Below are 14,874 nucleotides of genomic sequence, written 5' to 3' on the forward strand. Positions count from 1 at the left end.
CAATTAACAGTTGGGGTTGTTGTTCCAGTGTATTCCACTATGTAGTAGTAGTAAAAGCTGTTCTGAAACCACATGACTAATACCAGGTTTGTGTCTGTATCACTGTAGCATTTCTTGGAGAGATAATCAGTAAGGAGTAACCTTGAGGAGACTCGTATGACTCTTGCTGCTCTGCATTTTTTACTGAAGAGCCCAAGTGCTATGTCCCTGCGGGCTCCTCTGAGAAGATCTATCCGGCTTTGCAGCTGGTGTTACCCAGTTCATGCCTCTTTGAGTTATGAAGCCATAAAACAACAGTACAGACCAGAGGTGCCAGAGCACTTCAACTTTGCAAGAGATGTGCTGGACAGATGGACTGAAGCAGAAAAGGTAAGAGTTACTTGGCTTCCCTAAATGCTGAAGTATTTAACGCTGGTCATTAATGCTGAGTATCTGACAAATCCAATAACCAAGACACTAGAGTTATGTTCTGGTTATAATCTGGTCATCATCTCATGCAGTTTGAACCTCTGTCTTGTCCACGAGTCCAAATAGTTCTTTCCTTTAATGAGTAACTCCGCTGAGCCTGAGTGTGAGTAAATAAGTGCCTCATAATTAAACCCGTGAACTGAACAACTGCAAACTCTGAATTGCATCAATTCCCCCACCAGCCATGACATGCATCCTGTGTGGTGTGCTGGGGAAGTCACCTGGCTGCAGTGTGTTCCATTGCCTGCCTGTAAAATGAACAATAGATGCAGTGCAATATCAAACCTCCCCTACCTATCCCAAATATGAAAAGTTTTGCATCAAGGACTTGGAATCTACAAACCTGAACAACTTTGAACTCCAAACCAGACATAAGCTTTATGCAAGGAAAGGGAATATGGAAAAACCAAACCATGAGGTACAGGTCTGTCACCTTTCTTACTGTATAGGTCTGGTCTCTATGGGTGTAGGACTGTTTTTGCAGGCTGGGGCTGTTCATGATGAGGGGCTAAATGCAGTTATGTCCAGCTGGCAGCAAGACCAGAGCAGATGTATCACCTGTCTGGCACAGTTTTTCCTTTTTCAGGAAAAGCAAGGTTTGGCAGCCTGTAAGCAGAGCGAGGAACAGATTCTGAGGAAGAGGGTTTGCCCTACAAAGTGCACAGATAAGATCTGCTCTCCTAAAAGTGAACTTTAGTTTTATTGTAGCTTCAAATAGATAATAAGACACCATATTCTTGCTGCCCCAGGGATTTTTTTTTTCCTCAGGAGGTGATTTACTACACTGCTTCTGCTAAATGAATTGGTCCCTTTTAAAGCACATCATATGCATACATTTTAAATCACTTCACACCAGTTAGGTGAGACATTGATTAAAGGTCACACTGAGTGGGCCTATGCATTTGAAACTTTGATTTAATTTTCAGAAGTACCAGACAGGCCTAATTCCAGATGAAATTGAAAATGAGCTCTGAGGGCTCAGGAGACTCTGGGTCACAACCCAGAGCTACTCACATTCATCAGCTGCTGTGTTGGCATGATGTGTACCAAAAACATTCTTCTTTCTCTGATTACTGTACAACCTCTTCAGAGAAAGGTTCTATTCAGAGAACACAGGAAAAGATTACACATTCAATTTCCTAAATGACATTTATAAGCTGTTCTTTCTAAAGGAGAGTTCTCTGCCTCATTTGGAATGAGTGGCAAATTTCTGTGGCATCCCCAGGTTTCTCCAGAACTAAGTAGTGAATGCTTTTCTTCCCCAAACTGAAGGTAAAGGCAATGTGTTTCTAAAACAAAAAAAAAAAATTTGTGTTGTACCCTGTTGTTCTATAGGAAGGAAAAAAGGCTGAAAACCCTGCACTGTGGTGGGTAGATGGTGCTGGAGGAGAGGTGAGGTGGGGCTTTGAGGAGCTGGGAGTGCTGTCCAGGAAGGCGGCGAACATCCTTTCTGGTGCCTGCGGTCTGCAGCAGGGCGACAGGGTTATTCTGATCCTGCCCCGGATCCCCGAGTGGTGGCTGGTGAACGTGGCTTGCATGAGAACAGGTTAGTAGAAGCAGCAAAACAGTACATAGTTACAGAACTTGTGACTCAAACCAGTCCTCGCTCTTTAATGCGCTCAGAACTACCAACGTGCTAGTGAGGATGAACTAGTGTCAAGCTGGTCAAAACCACTCTTCATGCCAAGTCTTCATGTTGCTTTGAGGACTTTTGCGCATGCTCTGGCCGGTGAGGAAACCCTGTGAGTGAGTCCATGTGCCTCTGTCATTCTTCTCTTTCCAGCGCTTGTGACACATCGCAAATAACTTGCTGACTTGCAGTCGGATTAACCCACACCTGAAGTGTTTCACATGCTCCCCTGTGGGGTCTGTTAAACACTCAGCTGCCCAGTATTTACAACCCAGAATCTCCTGGTGCCTCACAAACATGAGCAGTATACCTTGTGAGGTGACAGCCATGTTTCCCAGGAAGGAAGTCCAGAGAGATGGCATATTCTAGAAGCATTTTTTTCAGAACGAGGAAAGAAAGTGATTTCTTTACTGTGCCATGACCAAGATCGTATTTGATAACTTGTGCTAATCCTCACATAGCAGTTAACCCATTAAAGAAATCAGTGTATTTAGAAATGTAGGACCAAGTCCTGCTTTTAGAAAGCTGTCCCACACAAAAGCACAACGTAACCTGAAGTCTGCTTACAGGTACAGGTGTTGTTCTTAATGTTGAGACTGTTTTTCCATTCCTTTTCCTTTCAGGAACTGTCCTGATTCCTGGCACACAGCAGTTGACAGCAAAGGACATTCTTCATCGACTACAGAAGTCCAAGGCAAAGTGTGTCATCACTGATGGTTCTGTGGCACCAGCTGTAGACTCAGTTGGGTCTGAATGCCAGTCTCTGAAATTCAAGTTGCTTGTGTCAGAGGGCCACAGAGAGGGATGGCTGAACTTTAAAGATCTCTTGAAGTGAGTAAATAGCACTACAAAACCGCCACAGCAATAATGAAAGAAGAGCACAGGGGTTTGTTTTGAATAGAAGTTGGCACACACCAATATGCTTTCACCCTTTTAGGACTACACACTGGAAAACCATCAACATTTATGACACTTTTAATTGCTGCAGTTGTTTTGGTTAAGTATTTTCAAAAATGTGGAAGTCACACTTTCAAATCACTTTATTCATCATTTTGCTTATTTTAAGAAATGCTGCTTCTGATCACAACTGTGTGACCACAAAGTGTCAAGATCCAATGGCTATCTATTTTACCAGTGGAACTACAGGATCTCCAAAAATGGCTGAACATTCCCACAGCAGCTATGGTATTGGCCTCACAGTAAGTGGAAGGTACAGATATCACTGTAAATCAGACATGTTTCTGTAACTGGTCACACAGCAGAAAAAAAGAAAAATGGGATTTTTACCAGAAGCTTTGGTTTCCATAGCTCAAAAAACAGTGGTTGTTTTACATCCCCAAAAGTGCTGTTTTGTTTTGTTTTCTTTTTTCCCCATAAAACAAGGCAGTTTGTGTCCAGTTCCCTTAGTTTGTAGTGAATGTAGCAGTCATGTAGTCACTAACTTCTTTTTAAGATTTTTTTTAACTTTTGGTAAATACTTCATTGTGTGTAGTTAATAGATTGCCCATGAACTGAATATCAGTACAAGTTTATGAAGTCTGTAACATAAAAGGGATAAAAACCCATGGGTCTGTTAGGTTTCTGAACACGTGTGTCCAGATTAGACACAGCTCCTGCAGGAACAAAATGCTAATAGTTCAGTCTTTAAATTTGTAAAGCACTATTGTTTGTAAAATTGATGTGGCAGTGCACTTCACTCTAACAGGCAAAGAATAACAAATCAGAAAATAGCAAATTAAAGTAAGTAAAAACAACAAAAAATCCTCATCCCTAAAAACAAGTTCAACAGACCCCCAGCAATCTTGTATGTATTCATACACGCCATGTTCTGAGGTGGTGTTAGCTTGTCTGTCAGTATAATTTTTCCCTCAGAAAAAGACAGTATTAGTCTATCCTGATGACATCGTCACCATGCTGTCACTTACTCATGCTTAGCCTTTTCTAATTGCTGTTTACCCCAGACAACCAGTGGTAGGTTTGCTTCACTGGCACATCTCTTGTTGACATTTTAATATTTGCCTTATTCCTGCCGAGTAGAGACTGTGGACAATTTCCTTGTGTTACCAGGTACTGGCTGGACTTGACTTCCTCAGATATATTTTGGAATACATCAGACACAGGCTGGGCAAAGTCAGCTTGGAGCAGCATTTTTTCACCATGGATTCAAGGGGCATGTGTATTTGTGCATAAGATGCCACACTTTGACCCAAGCGTTGTCTTTGAGGTAAGTGAGGAGAGCCCAAGAGGCAGAGCACCACTGTTCTCTCTGGCTGGTCTTGTCCCATTTCCCTGGGGGTAGCACACAGCACAGTACAGCTTTCACCAGGCAGTAACCAACTGATTAGTTAAGCACTGAGTGCTGCAGATACATAACCTGAAACAAGAGCATGTTTAACATCCAAAGAGTTTCATCATATACTCTGCTTAGGATACGACTGCGTAAACCTGCAAACATCCACTATTTGCCCTAAAAGTGAAGTACACAAGAAATTGTTCTGGGATTTGTGGAGCACTTTGGTAGTGTTATTAAAATAAGTGACAATACCAGATGACTGAGAATTTTAGCTGCCTGCACCATATAATCCAAAGTTAAGGAGTGAAGAGGCAGCAAGGTTGAATTTCTTTGACAGAAGGCACCAACATTATATTCTCCTGCATCCACCACAGTCTTCATCATTTGCAAAAGACTACCATGTTTCATTTTGCATGGAATGACTTTATCATCATATCCATGTTAATTAGATGGCTGGAAATGGCTAGTTAGTATGTTGGAAGAACACTGTCAGTTGTAACACCTAAACAGTAGCTTTATAGTTTTGTTTGTTTTCTACTTAAACTGCAATTATGAAGAAATTCTGCAAGAGAAACTGCAAAGTTTTCAAGAGCAAACAACTTTGGTGTGTTGAGCCAATTGTAAAATGATGTAGCTTCTGTTTTGAAGATGAAACTACATGGCTTGTATGTTGGTGTTGGCAAGTATAGAGCTAATTGGTTTTAGGACACAACGTTTTGTTTGTGTGTTTCATAACCGGGATGCAGAGATCATTATATTATCTCTTACAATGAAGATGACACCACACAGGTTTCAGTATATTGGCAACATTTACTTATTTTATTCTAAATTCTCTAGAGTCTGTCAAGATTTCCCATAACGGTCTTTTGTTCTCCTCCAACTGCCTATCGGATGTTTGTGGAGCATAAGTTGTCCAGGTGAGCAAAAGTTGAGTGTTGTTTTTGGTGTATTTGATCAAAACAGTAGACCAAATGCTCATCTTGCCTTGCTTTTATTCCAAATTTACAATGACAGTAATACAGCTCAGGTATTTCTCAACGTTTTGAACCTTAAGTGTTAGGAACAAAGTGTGTGTGTGTGTACACAGAACAGCTCAGTGAAATGCATGAAAGCCTATTTGGCCTCATTTAACTCTTCTGCAAGTTTTTATTGTCATTAGGGTTGAACTTTGTTATTCTTCTTTGGTTGAGACCCCAGCTCAGATTCTAGGGTGAGAAACAGTATATTGATCATTAGATTTTCTAAAATACAGAAGTCAACCAGCAGTTTTTTCTTTTTTATTTGCTTCTTTTTTTTTCTTCATACTTGTTTCTATTTTCTTCAGACTTTATTCCATTTGAAGCACTACATGCTTCAAAAGGACCCCACAGTACAGGAGTAGGGCAGTGAATGGGGCAGAGCAGATAGATGACTGCCAGTGTTTTGTTCTCTCTTTCCCACTAAGCTACACATTCAAAAGTCTGCGGCATTGCGTGAGTGCTGGGGAGCCAATCAACCCTGACGTGATGGAAGAATGGAAAGCACAGACTGGGCTGGATATTCATGAAGGCTATGGACAGACAGAAACAGTATGTTCTGCTTTTCCAATGTTGAGATGTGTGCTTTACAGATACAGTAATAAATTCCATCCAGGTTGCCAAGTGATTAAAATCATTATACACAGTTGTGACTTTTAGGGGAAAAATCAGTTGCAAGGAGCAACACTGGAAAAATTTAGTGTTTGTAAGGCATAGAATAATCATAACAGCTTCGCCCCAAATCCACGGACTGTTTTTCATTCCTGTGGGCTTTGGATGGGAAACTAACACAAAAGGGGTATACTCCTCATTACTGCTGTCCAAATTCTGCTGTAGAATCTACCTTTAGAGCACTCAGTAAAGTTATTTGGAGATGTGGGCATGATGCTGTGGGTCCTGATAGTTCATTTCTAGATGTTTAATCATTTGATATATGATTATAATGAAGACAATTAGGATTTCTTATAGAAGTACACTATTGGCTGAGTATTTTAAACCTAAGCTAAAGACTGAATGTAGAAGCCACAGTTTAATTTTTAAGAAACCAAACGCACATGCAACAACACTTGTTACAGGTGCTGATCTGTGGAAATTTTAAGGGAATGAAAATCAAGCCTGGCTCTATGGGAAAGCCATCTCCAGGGTATGATGTCAAGGTATTGTACCTCTGGCAACTCAGTATCTGTCTCTTGCATAATCACTTTCCATTAAAGAGGGCTGAAAGCTCTAACACAGACTTGCACCGTGTACCATCATCCAGCAGTGAATGGGAGAATGAAGAAGTGCATGTTTCTGCCCTAAACGGAGCATGCAGAATAAGCAGTTGGGGTTCCTTGTTGCACAGTCCTCCCCAGCAGAGATGAAAACCCACTGCTAACTGACAGTTAGGTATCAAACTCTAAGGCAGCAACAGAAATTAAATTGCTGAGTTAAGGAAGAGTGGGAGTGAATATTGTTTCCTGGTAATAATAAAATTGCTGAAGCAAATTCTAGCACCAGATCAATTTGCAATATGGATTAGGATTTTTAGTATCTTTCTTTCAGTTCTTAAGTTTTCTCACCCCATTGTGATCCTCCCTGGGGCCTTACTGACTTTGTTACATGTTTGTATAGTACTTGACATTCCTCAGATAAAAGACAGTGTAAAGTACAGTGGATTAGTAATAATCTTACCTTCAGTTGTCAGAGTAAGATCTCCTACTACTGCAAATCATTTCCCAATACAAAAAAAAAGCTTTGATTATATGTTTTAAATGCACACCAAAATTCTATAATCTTAATTTCATGCTTTTTATTTTGGCTTCAAGATAGTAAAATGCTGGGGTTTTTATTTTAGATTATAGATGAAAACAGTAATATTCTGCCTCCTGGAAAAGAAGGAGATATTGCCATCAGAGTAAAACCTACAAGACCGCTTTTCCTTTTTACTTGCTATGCTGTAAGTATATTTCTACAGTTAAAACAGCTAAATCTCTGTCATAAGGAATCCAATTCTCCATTTCTTTTACTTATAAACTTCTTACCAATCTGGCTGTCTGTGGGGAGGAGAGAGGGATTTTCATTTTTTTTCCTGCAGATGCTTGGTCTACTTACACAAACAATTATGTGTTCGATGAGATTGTCCTACCTAGCAAGTTAAAATCCACTTTCTTTGGTTATGTCCTTAATAAAAATGGAAAAGTTTGGTGGATCCCCTAATCCCAAAGTACTCTTTGGCCTAAGGACTAGAGTCCCAATCTGAGAAGCAGGACACTGTTCAAATCCTTTCCCTCCAGATTTGAACATCATGGAGTATTTCATGCATGGCAATCTTTTTCAGTTTTTCTTCCATGTTTGTTAGAATGTTCATTCCAGCAATCAGTAAAAAAAAACAAAAACAAAACCACAGTGCTTTCAGTTTTGACACCAGAAAAATTTAAAGGGTAATCACCTAAAAGTAAATTCTCAGTTCCATAAGCCTACATATTTTTTCAACTGTCAAGTGGTTCCTTAAGCCATGGGGCATAATGTATTGTGGTTAAAAACAGAAGTCAGTCACAAGGAGGGAAACTTGATTCATTTATTGCAATTGATGAATTTTGTGTCTAGCTTTGTAGCTTAGTAAAGGTGAATTAATAATTCTCTGTTTATCCCACTTGAATCTGATGCATGTGACCACAGTATGGACCAGCCTGAGAAGCTGCAATTTTTGAATATTTGCTTGTATCATAATTTATATGTTAGAATGCAACTTCAGGTATTTTTATTGTAGTTTTCCTATCAAATGCAATTTAATATTTCCTAGGATGATCCAGAGAAAACAGAAGCAACAATACGTGGGGATTTTTATGTCACTGGAGACAGGGGGATTATGGATGAGGATGGATATTTCTGGTTTGTTGGAAGATCTGATGATGTCATTAACTCTGCAGGGTAATTTAAGACTGATTAATAATAAATCATTAAATTTGAATAACACAGATGATTCAGATGGGAAGTTATATTTAAGTGTTATGAAATACAACTAAAAGCCCTTTCCTCCAATTTAAAGATACCGTATTGGACCATTTGAAGTAGAAAGTGCCCTAGTAGAGCATCCTGCAGTGGTGGAATCAGCAGTTGTCAGCAGTCCAGACCCCATCAGAGGAGAGGTAAACAAGTTAATTAAGTACCCTTGTGCATACCAAAGCTAATAAAGCCCAACTTCCATGGGATTTATCTATCCAGGGAATTTTTTTTTCTTTTAAATGAAGAAATTCAAGATAGCATTTCTATTCTATCAGACACTGGAGAATCCACACAGGAAAAAAAATTACCAAGGCACTTGCCCCAAATCTAGTGTAACAAAAACACCGTTTGAAGCTTTCAAATACTTATTTTTCAACCTTTATTACATGTATACAAACTGTCTGCACAGTCCAGACCAATAGTGAGTGCACAGACTTTGGCAAAGCTTTCTGGAGCTGTGCAGTTTGGCAGCAAACATTTGGTTAAAGTTTCAAATCTTAATTGTTGTGTAATACTGTTTCATTGGCATTTAAACCATTGCTGCTGTCACTTCTTTAGGTAGTGAAAGCATTTGTTGTTTTAACATCTGACTATGCTTCACATGATCCGGAAAAAATGATAAAGGAGCTACAAGACCACGTTAAGAAAGTTACTGCTCCGTACAAGTATCCTAGGAAGGTGAGTGCTCAAATATGCCCCAGTAATTTTCACTACTCTAAGACAGTGGGCATTAACTGCTATGGGGCTTATAAGCATATGTTGCTGAGGTTAAGAAAAAGTAAAAATTCAGGTAAACAGCTTTCTTATTTTGTATTGCAATTTCCTCCCTTTCCCAATAGATGGAGTTTGTTCAACAGCTGCCGAAGACTGTTAGTGGGAAAATCAGAAGAAATGAACTGCGGCAGAAGGAGTGGAGAAGAGATTAAAGCATTTGTTGCTTTTTTAAAGGATCAGTTATAAAGATTTACGTAGTAACATAGAGTAAAAGGCATTATATTATGTCCTTCTTCATTTAGGGTTGAATAAATTCTTATCTGATTCCAAGCATTTGGCTGTCCCAGGTGCTACCCTAACAGCTCATAGTACAAAAGCAGCAGACTGATACAGCTGGGATGGGAAACTCATGTAATTGAGACACAATTAGGTGAGGCATGTTAAATAAAGTATTCATGAGCTGTCTTTATCTTTATTGCTACTTAATTTAAAGGATAAAAAAACAGCAGGAGTTTAAAAGAACACATTGCTTCAAGAATCACTTTTGAGAAATGTGACAACTTCTAAAATACATTTTTAAGTTAGTTACAATCTTTGCAAGGATATCTAGGAAAAAAGTGAAGAAAATCTGTATCATTAAAATGTGTTTGAAGGACTGGACTAATAATTTAAAATACATGATAAAGTAGAGATTTTAAAATTTGTAGCAATAGCTGCTCATACTTTAATTTTAGTGCTTAAAGGTTTTATTTGTTCTCTGACACTTCAATAACGAGATACTTTATAATATATTTATATTCTTGTATGCTTGAGCAATTTCCATTTCTCTTTGTGTTAACCAAGCAGTGTCATTTTGGTCCCATTCTCAGAACATCTATCTGACATCATTTGGCTCTCCGTCCTGATTATATTAAGCACGACCAACTTACAGAGTTTAAGATTCAGAGAAAAAAAAAAGCCATTTTCAAGTTCTCATAGAGGGTCGAAGAAAGAAGCATTTTTTGTTGGAAGAATTTCCTGAATTACTAGCGTAAGCTCCAGGAGAGGTTAAAGCATCCTTATTCAGGGTGACACCACTAGATTTCTCTTTCAGAAGCGCGTATTCCCACTTGAAGTATCCACAACCTTTCTTACTACCCTCGTGCTTGCCAACAGGACAACAAAAAAATGCTTTTCCATGATTTGGACCCGCGTTTGACACATACAATTTTTTAGCTCTTCGACCACAGTTACACAGAGGGGGAGTTGGTTTTCCATTTTTCACAGCTCTTACAGACTGATGCGAGTTCACTGTGGAGTTCAGAACGGCAGGAGACACTTGAGGCAGCTCTGAACTTCTTAAAGGTAAGGAATGATCAAAAGATGCAGTTTTCTCTTGATATATAGCAAAAGACCTTTTTTTTGCTGGTGGGAACATTTTTGGACTAGTTGGCTTTCTTTTAGGAACCTCTGAAGGAGTGGAATAATTTCCAGTTATTGCCGATTGGGCTGAAGTAGCATTTACTTTTGCAGCTGGTAATTTAAAAGCTGAAAAATTTGAAGTCTGCCTTTGTCCTGTTCCTACATTATAGACAGTAGTATCAGGACTTTTGTAAACAATAGATTTCAGAGGTTCCAGGGGTATTATGGTTTTCTCCAAACTTTGATTATCTGAACTCATCGCAGCTGATTGCTTTGAAATTGTTTTCTCTTCAATCATTGTCAAAATATCTGTGTTTGAGTCATCTTTGCATTGAACACAGTCTGAATTCTGTTCACATTGGGATTCTGGTATTAAAGCGACATCTTCCCAGTCAGTCAGCAGGGCTAAGCAATCAGAACTAGTACTGATTTCTTCACTGGAGATGTTAACTGAGGAGATGGTCGTGGAGACGAGCACTAGTCCTGACCCCTGCCCTGGGGGGTTATATCTGGCTGTTCTCAGAGGCTGCCTACTGCTCAGTCCTTGCTGAATGCCTGTTGATAGAGCATGGGGAGACTGCTGTGCCTGCTCAAGAGGAACAAGAAGTCTGACAGCAGATGTTGAAGAGCTTTGGGATTGAGCACGTAACTCAGTCCTTGAGCTGCTGCTCAGTACAACATGGACATCTGCAGAGGGATCAATGCAAGTAGTCTGTTGTTCTTCAGTTTGTACATTAGAATTTATCTCAATTCCAGCAATACTGCTCTGGGTTTTCACAGCCCCAGAGTTTGTTTTGCAAGTTCCATCTCTAGATGTTTCAGGTCTGCTGTTACTTCCCAGAGGAGTCTTGTCAGTGAACTTTATAGTCAGTGTTCTGGAAATTAAATTATTCTTTGGATGTGCCTAGGGAGTCCGTAAACAAAAGGAGATTTTGGAACACGGATACCCAGAAGTTTTAGGAATTAATATGCAAAATTAATAAGCATATCAGCCTAGGGACATTCTATCCAATTCATAGCCAAGATGCTAAGTTTATTATATGAATTGCTCACCCTTCATCTGTATTCCAGGCTACAAAGCAAAAAGGGAAGATCCAAAGTAGTTACTAACCTTATCCAAAGATTTAGTGACCTTCAGCACACATCCATCACAGATCAGCCTCCAGGCAAGACGGGCAGTATTGCGAGAATCATCCAACCCTTCAAAAGTGTGGTTACATTAATATCTTTAGTATCTTTTTAATATCTCAAACTAGTACCGGGAATAGTTCTTATCAGAGCAAAAATGTAATCTAGGGAAGCCTTACATAAATGGCAAGGATTCACAGAACTCAAACAGTTACCTAGTTCAAAAAGGGAAGTAGAAGTAAATGAAAAAAAACCTGTCTGTGCTGAAACATCTGAAGGACTGATCCATAGAGCTGTATATATGTACACAATGTTTAAAATCCTTGCTCTGTTTTATTAATCATGTAAAAAAAAATCATACTGTATTCAGCTATTCTCTCATATGCTGTCCAGAGTTATCAGGTAAAAATCAAGTTTCTTTTATCCTTCTTTCACCTCTTTTCTTTTGCACCCTAACAACTGAGAAATTCAACTCTTGTTGAATATTCACTCAGTAGCACTAGGGAGATTTCAGAAATAAAGCATGAGGTCAGAAATAACAAACTCCGATGTTTGAAGCATCTTTTTATTGGGATGTTTTTGCTGGACAGAATATTGCATAGCCTGGAAACAACAGTTATGAGAGTAATGACTAGTTATTACTAGCTGCTTTAGTTTAGCTAACTAAAGCTAATTAGTAGCTATTTAGCTTTATAAAAAAACTTATATGTTAAAATGAGGGTCATCATATCATACTTACCACAATGCTCCCGTCCTGCAAAAGCTATCCCCAAATCCTGCAAAGCACCACTTAGCCCTTTAGGCTTCCTATTATAGAAGGCCTAAGGAAAAAAGAAACATAAAGCATTTCAAAACCTCTTCATAGTGAGGTGAAAACCACCTCGGATACATCACCTTATGAAAAATAAATCTCACAAGGCAATTGTGCAAGTCAGGTATCTTCACTGTATAGTCAAGATAAATAAGTGCAAGACCATAAGTGACTGACTTAGTAACAAATGAGAAGGGAAAGAACCATGAATCCCTTCCCTCAGTCTTAAGCTAATCCAGCCTGTCCTAGCTCTGGAGTCAGTCATTTGCACTTTGTGATTTACACTGATGAAGGCCTTAAGAGCACAGCACTGAGGAATACAACTATAAATAATAACTGGGGATGTTTATCCTGTTGTGTATTGCAAAGGCATGGGTATTTATATGTTGGGCATAGGTACAAATTCTTTCTAAATGAGAAAACATGAGTGTTGCTACTCACCCCCAGTACCTCATTTGATCACAAGAAAGGAGGAATATTCACACTGTTTGTCTTTGGAGACTTAATCTGCTACCTAGGTTATGAGCCAAAGCTGCCAGTGTCAGAACAGGCAGACTCTGGGATGACCCTTCAAAAGCTTCCCTGACTATGCAGGACAAGGTACACTTCACGGCTGTTACCCCCAGGTTAGACCTCTGTTGCACTATAGGCTATGTAATAAGATATACAGTCATTATTTCACTATTATTTATGCTATTCAGAATGTAGTTTCTGGTCCAAGTGCAGCTTGTATCCTAGACCTTGAAGTACCTCTGGGCAGATGATGATGATGACTGTTTTCTATGCAGTAATGAGGCACAAGAACACACAAAATGACAGAAGTTAGGAAGCAAACAGAGCAAAAGATGTCAGGAAAGATGATGATAATGACTGTTTTCTATGAGGCACAAGAACACACAAAATGACAGAAGTTAGGAAGCAAACAGAGCAAAAGATGTCAGGAAAGCAAAAGCAGTCAGGAAAGCAACCCCTCCAAGGGTTAAGTTCTGCTAGGATTATCATTCATTTATCTAACACCACCAGGCTGTTTTCCTAGCATTAAGATTTCTATTAGAATTCACACAGTTCTAGAGCATGCAGTTTGCTATTGACCAGTAACAACTGAGAAAGAAAACAAATGGGTTAGTCTAGTCACTGGAACATACAACACTGGCTCGGATAAGAGTTAAATTTTGAGATGATAATACAGCTATAAATGTTTTGCAGTCTGCCAGTCTCCTCACCCTGTATGTTGCTTTGAGATCAATCCAGGAATTTAAAAGGTCAGGTTTTCGCAGCTGCTTCCTTTTACACTCATACTGCAGACACACACCCAGGTCCCAGTCTGCACAGGAAAAACCCACAGATCATCCATCACTAAAGAAATGGCCTAAAATCTACATGAACACGGCTTAAAATCTACATAAAGGGACATAACCTCAGCATACTGCAAGTGTCCCATGCTGCTGGACAGCAAGCACAGGCTAGTGGAGCCTTTGTACAAGGGAAGCACTGGGGTTGCTGCAGTGGGATATCGGGGTGTGTGGGTGCCTCTTGTCTGGACAGAATGACTTCAGACGGGTAAAGATCTCACAGGCCTCATCAAATCATTAAGAATGGTGACACAGTTCACTATATGTAAACCAGAAAAACTTAGCAATGTCAGATCCTGGAGGCAAAGATGCAGAGAAAGCATCAGGATTCAATAGATCTCATATTTTCAGTCTTACCCCAATATTGCACATCTTTAATACCTAATAACATGATTTTGGCTCCCTAGAAGGGAAAACACAATCTCACCAGCACCACCAAGTGTTAATTTTTTGTGTGTATTACTCTGCAGAAAAATCAAATAAAAATTTTATTTACCTGTCCAAGTAGCAAAGGTGCATGCTTTTGCTTCTGAAGTGGAATTACTTAGAGTATCTGTACCGAATATAATTTTCTTCTCCTTTTGTATCTTTTGAATCCATTTCAAAAATTGTGATAAACAAATGTTTAGAGGGACCCCTTCATCAACTTGATTCTTTATGAAACAAAACAAGAAGTATGTGTTACTATGTGCTGAAGTTAATTTTATTTCTTTTTAGCCCTTTACAGGTTTCTTTAAATAAACTAGTAAGTAGCAATGATAATGTTGTAAAATAATGCTAAAAAGCAATTATACCTGGGTTATGCCCGTGAGTTCTGTACAAAATTCAGAGAGAATAGGATGCTCCTGGGGCTGGACATAGGTGTGGAATTCAGATTCAATCTCTCCCGTTGAAGTGTTTAACAGGACTGCTGGAAATTCAACTGTGACAAAAACAGAACGAGAGGAACAAAAGCCCCAAAACGCAAAGCCAGAAAGGTTAAAGCGGCCACGGGAATGAACCCGTTTGCTTTAAACCGGCGTTGAAACGTCGGGGACTGGAAGGAAGGTGGCGCGGTGAAGACGCGGCGTTAA

The 14,874-nt window shown here is 39.4% G+C and overlaps 2 protein-coding genes across 2 annotated transcripts; one reads left to right on the forward strand and one right to left on the reverse strand.

The window, feature by feature from the left end:
• The first annotated feature begins 201 nt into the window (after nucleotides 1–201).
• On the forward strand, nucleotides 202–9,321 carry LOC103773596 (acyl-coenzyme A synthetase ACSM3, mitochondrial-like). The gene is made up of 13 exons (XM_008940973.1): nucleotides 202–369; nucleotides 1,804–2,014; nucleotides 2,722–2,929; nucleotides 3,165–3,308; nucleotides 4,166–4,322; nucleotides 5,229–5,308; nucleotides 5,836–5,959; nucleotides 6,484–6,564; nucleotides 7,245–7,346; nucleotides 8,193–8,320; nucleotides 8,439–8,538; nucleotides 8,954–9,073; nucleotides 9,235–9,321. The coding sequence occupies exons 1-13, from the start codon at nucleotides 202–204 to the stop codon at nucleotides 9,319–9,321; spliced, it is 1,710 nt and encodes a 569-aa protein (XP_008939221.1).
• Nucleotides 9,322–10,073: 752 nt separating this feature from the next.
• Nucleotides 10,074–14,723, reverse strand: ERI2 (ERI1 exoribonuclease family member 2; the record flags this gene model as incomplete). The annotated part of the gene is made up of 6 exons (XM_008940974.1): nucleotides 10,074–11,065; nucleotides 11,618–11,710; nucleotides 12,378–12,459; nucleotides 13,673–13,773; nucleotides 14,298–14,454; nucleotides 14,596–14,723. Coding segments are annotated over 6 exons (1,553 nt in total), but the record flags the coding sequence as incomplete, so codon positions are not given.
• Between the last annotated feature and the right edge of the window lie 151 nt (nucleotides 14,724–14,874).

The sequence above is a fragment of the Merops nubicus genome, unplaced genomic scaffold (assembly GCF_000691845.1).
Source record: "Merops nubicus isolate BGI_N331 unplaced genomic scaffold, ASM69184v1 scaffold23845, whole genome shotgun sequence".
In the NCBI taxonomy this organism is placed as follows: domain Eukaryota; kingdom Metazoa; phylum Chordata; class Aves; order Coraciiformes; family Meropidae; genus Merops; species Merops nubicus.

Bases quoted from the DNA above. Each gene is read 5' to 3' on its own strand.
- LOC103773596 (XM_008940973.1), top strand. From the start codon at position 202: ATGTCCCTGCGGGCTCCTCTGAGAAGATCTATCCGGCTTTGCAGCTGG. The intron at 7,347-8,192 runs GTAAGTATATTT...AATATTTCCTAG, and splicing joins TCCTTTTTACTTGCTATGCT to GATGATCCAGAGAAAACAGA. The intron at 8,321-8,438 runs GTAATTTAAGAC...TCCAATTTAAAG, and splicing joins GATGTCATTAACTCTGCAGG to ATACCGTATTGGACCATTTG.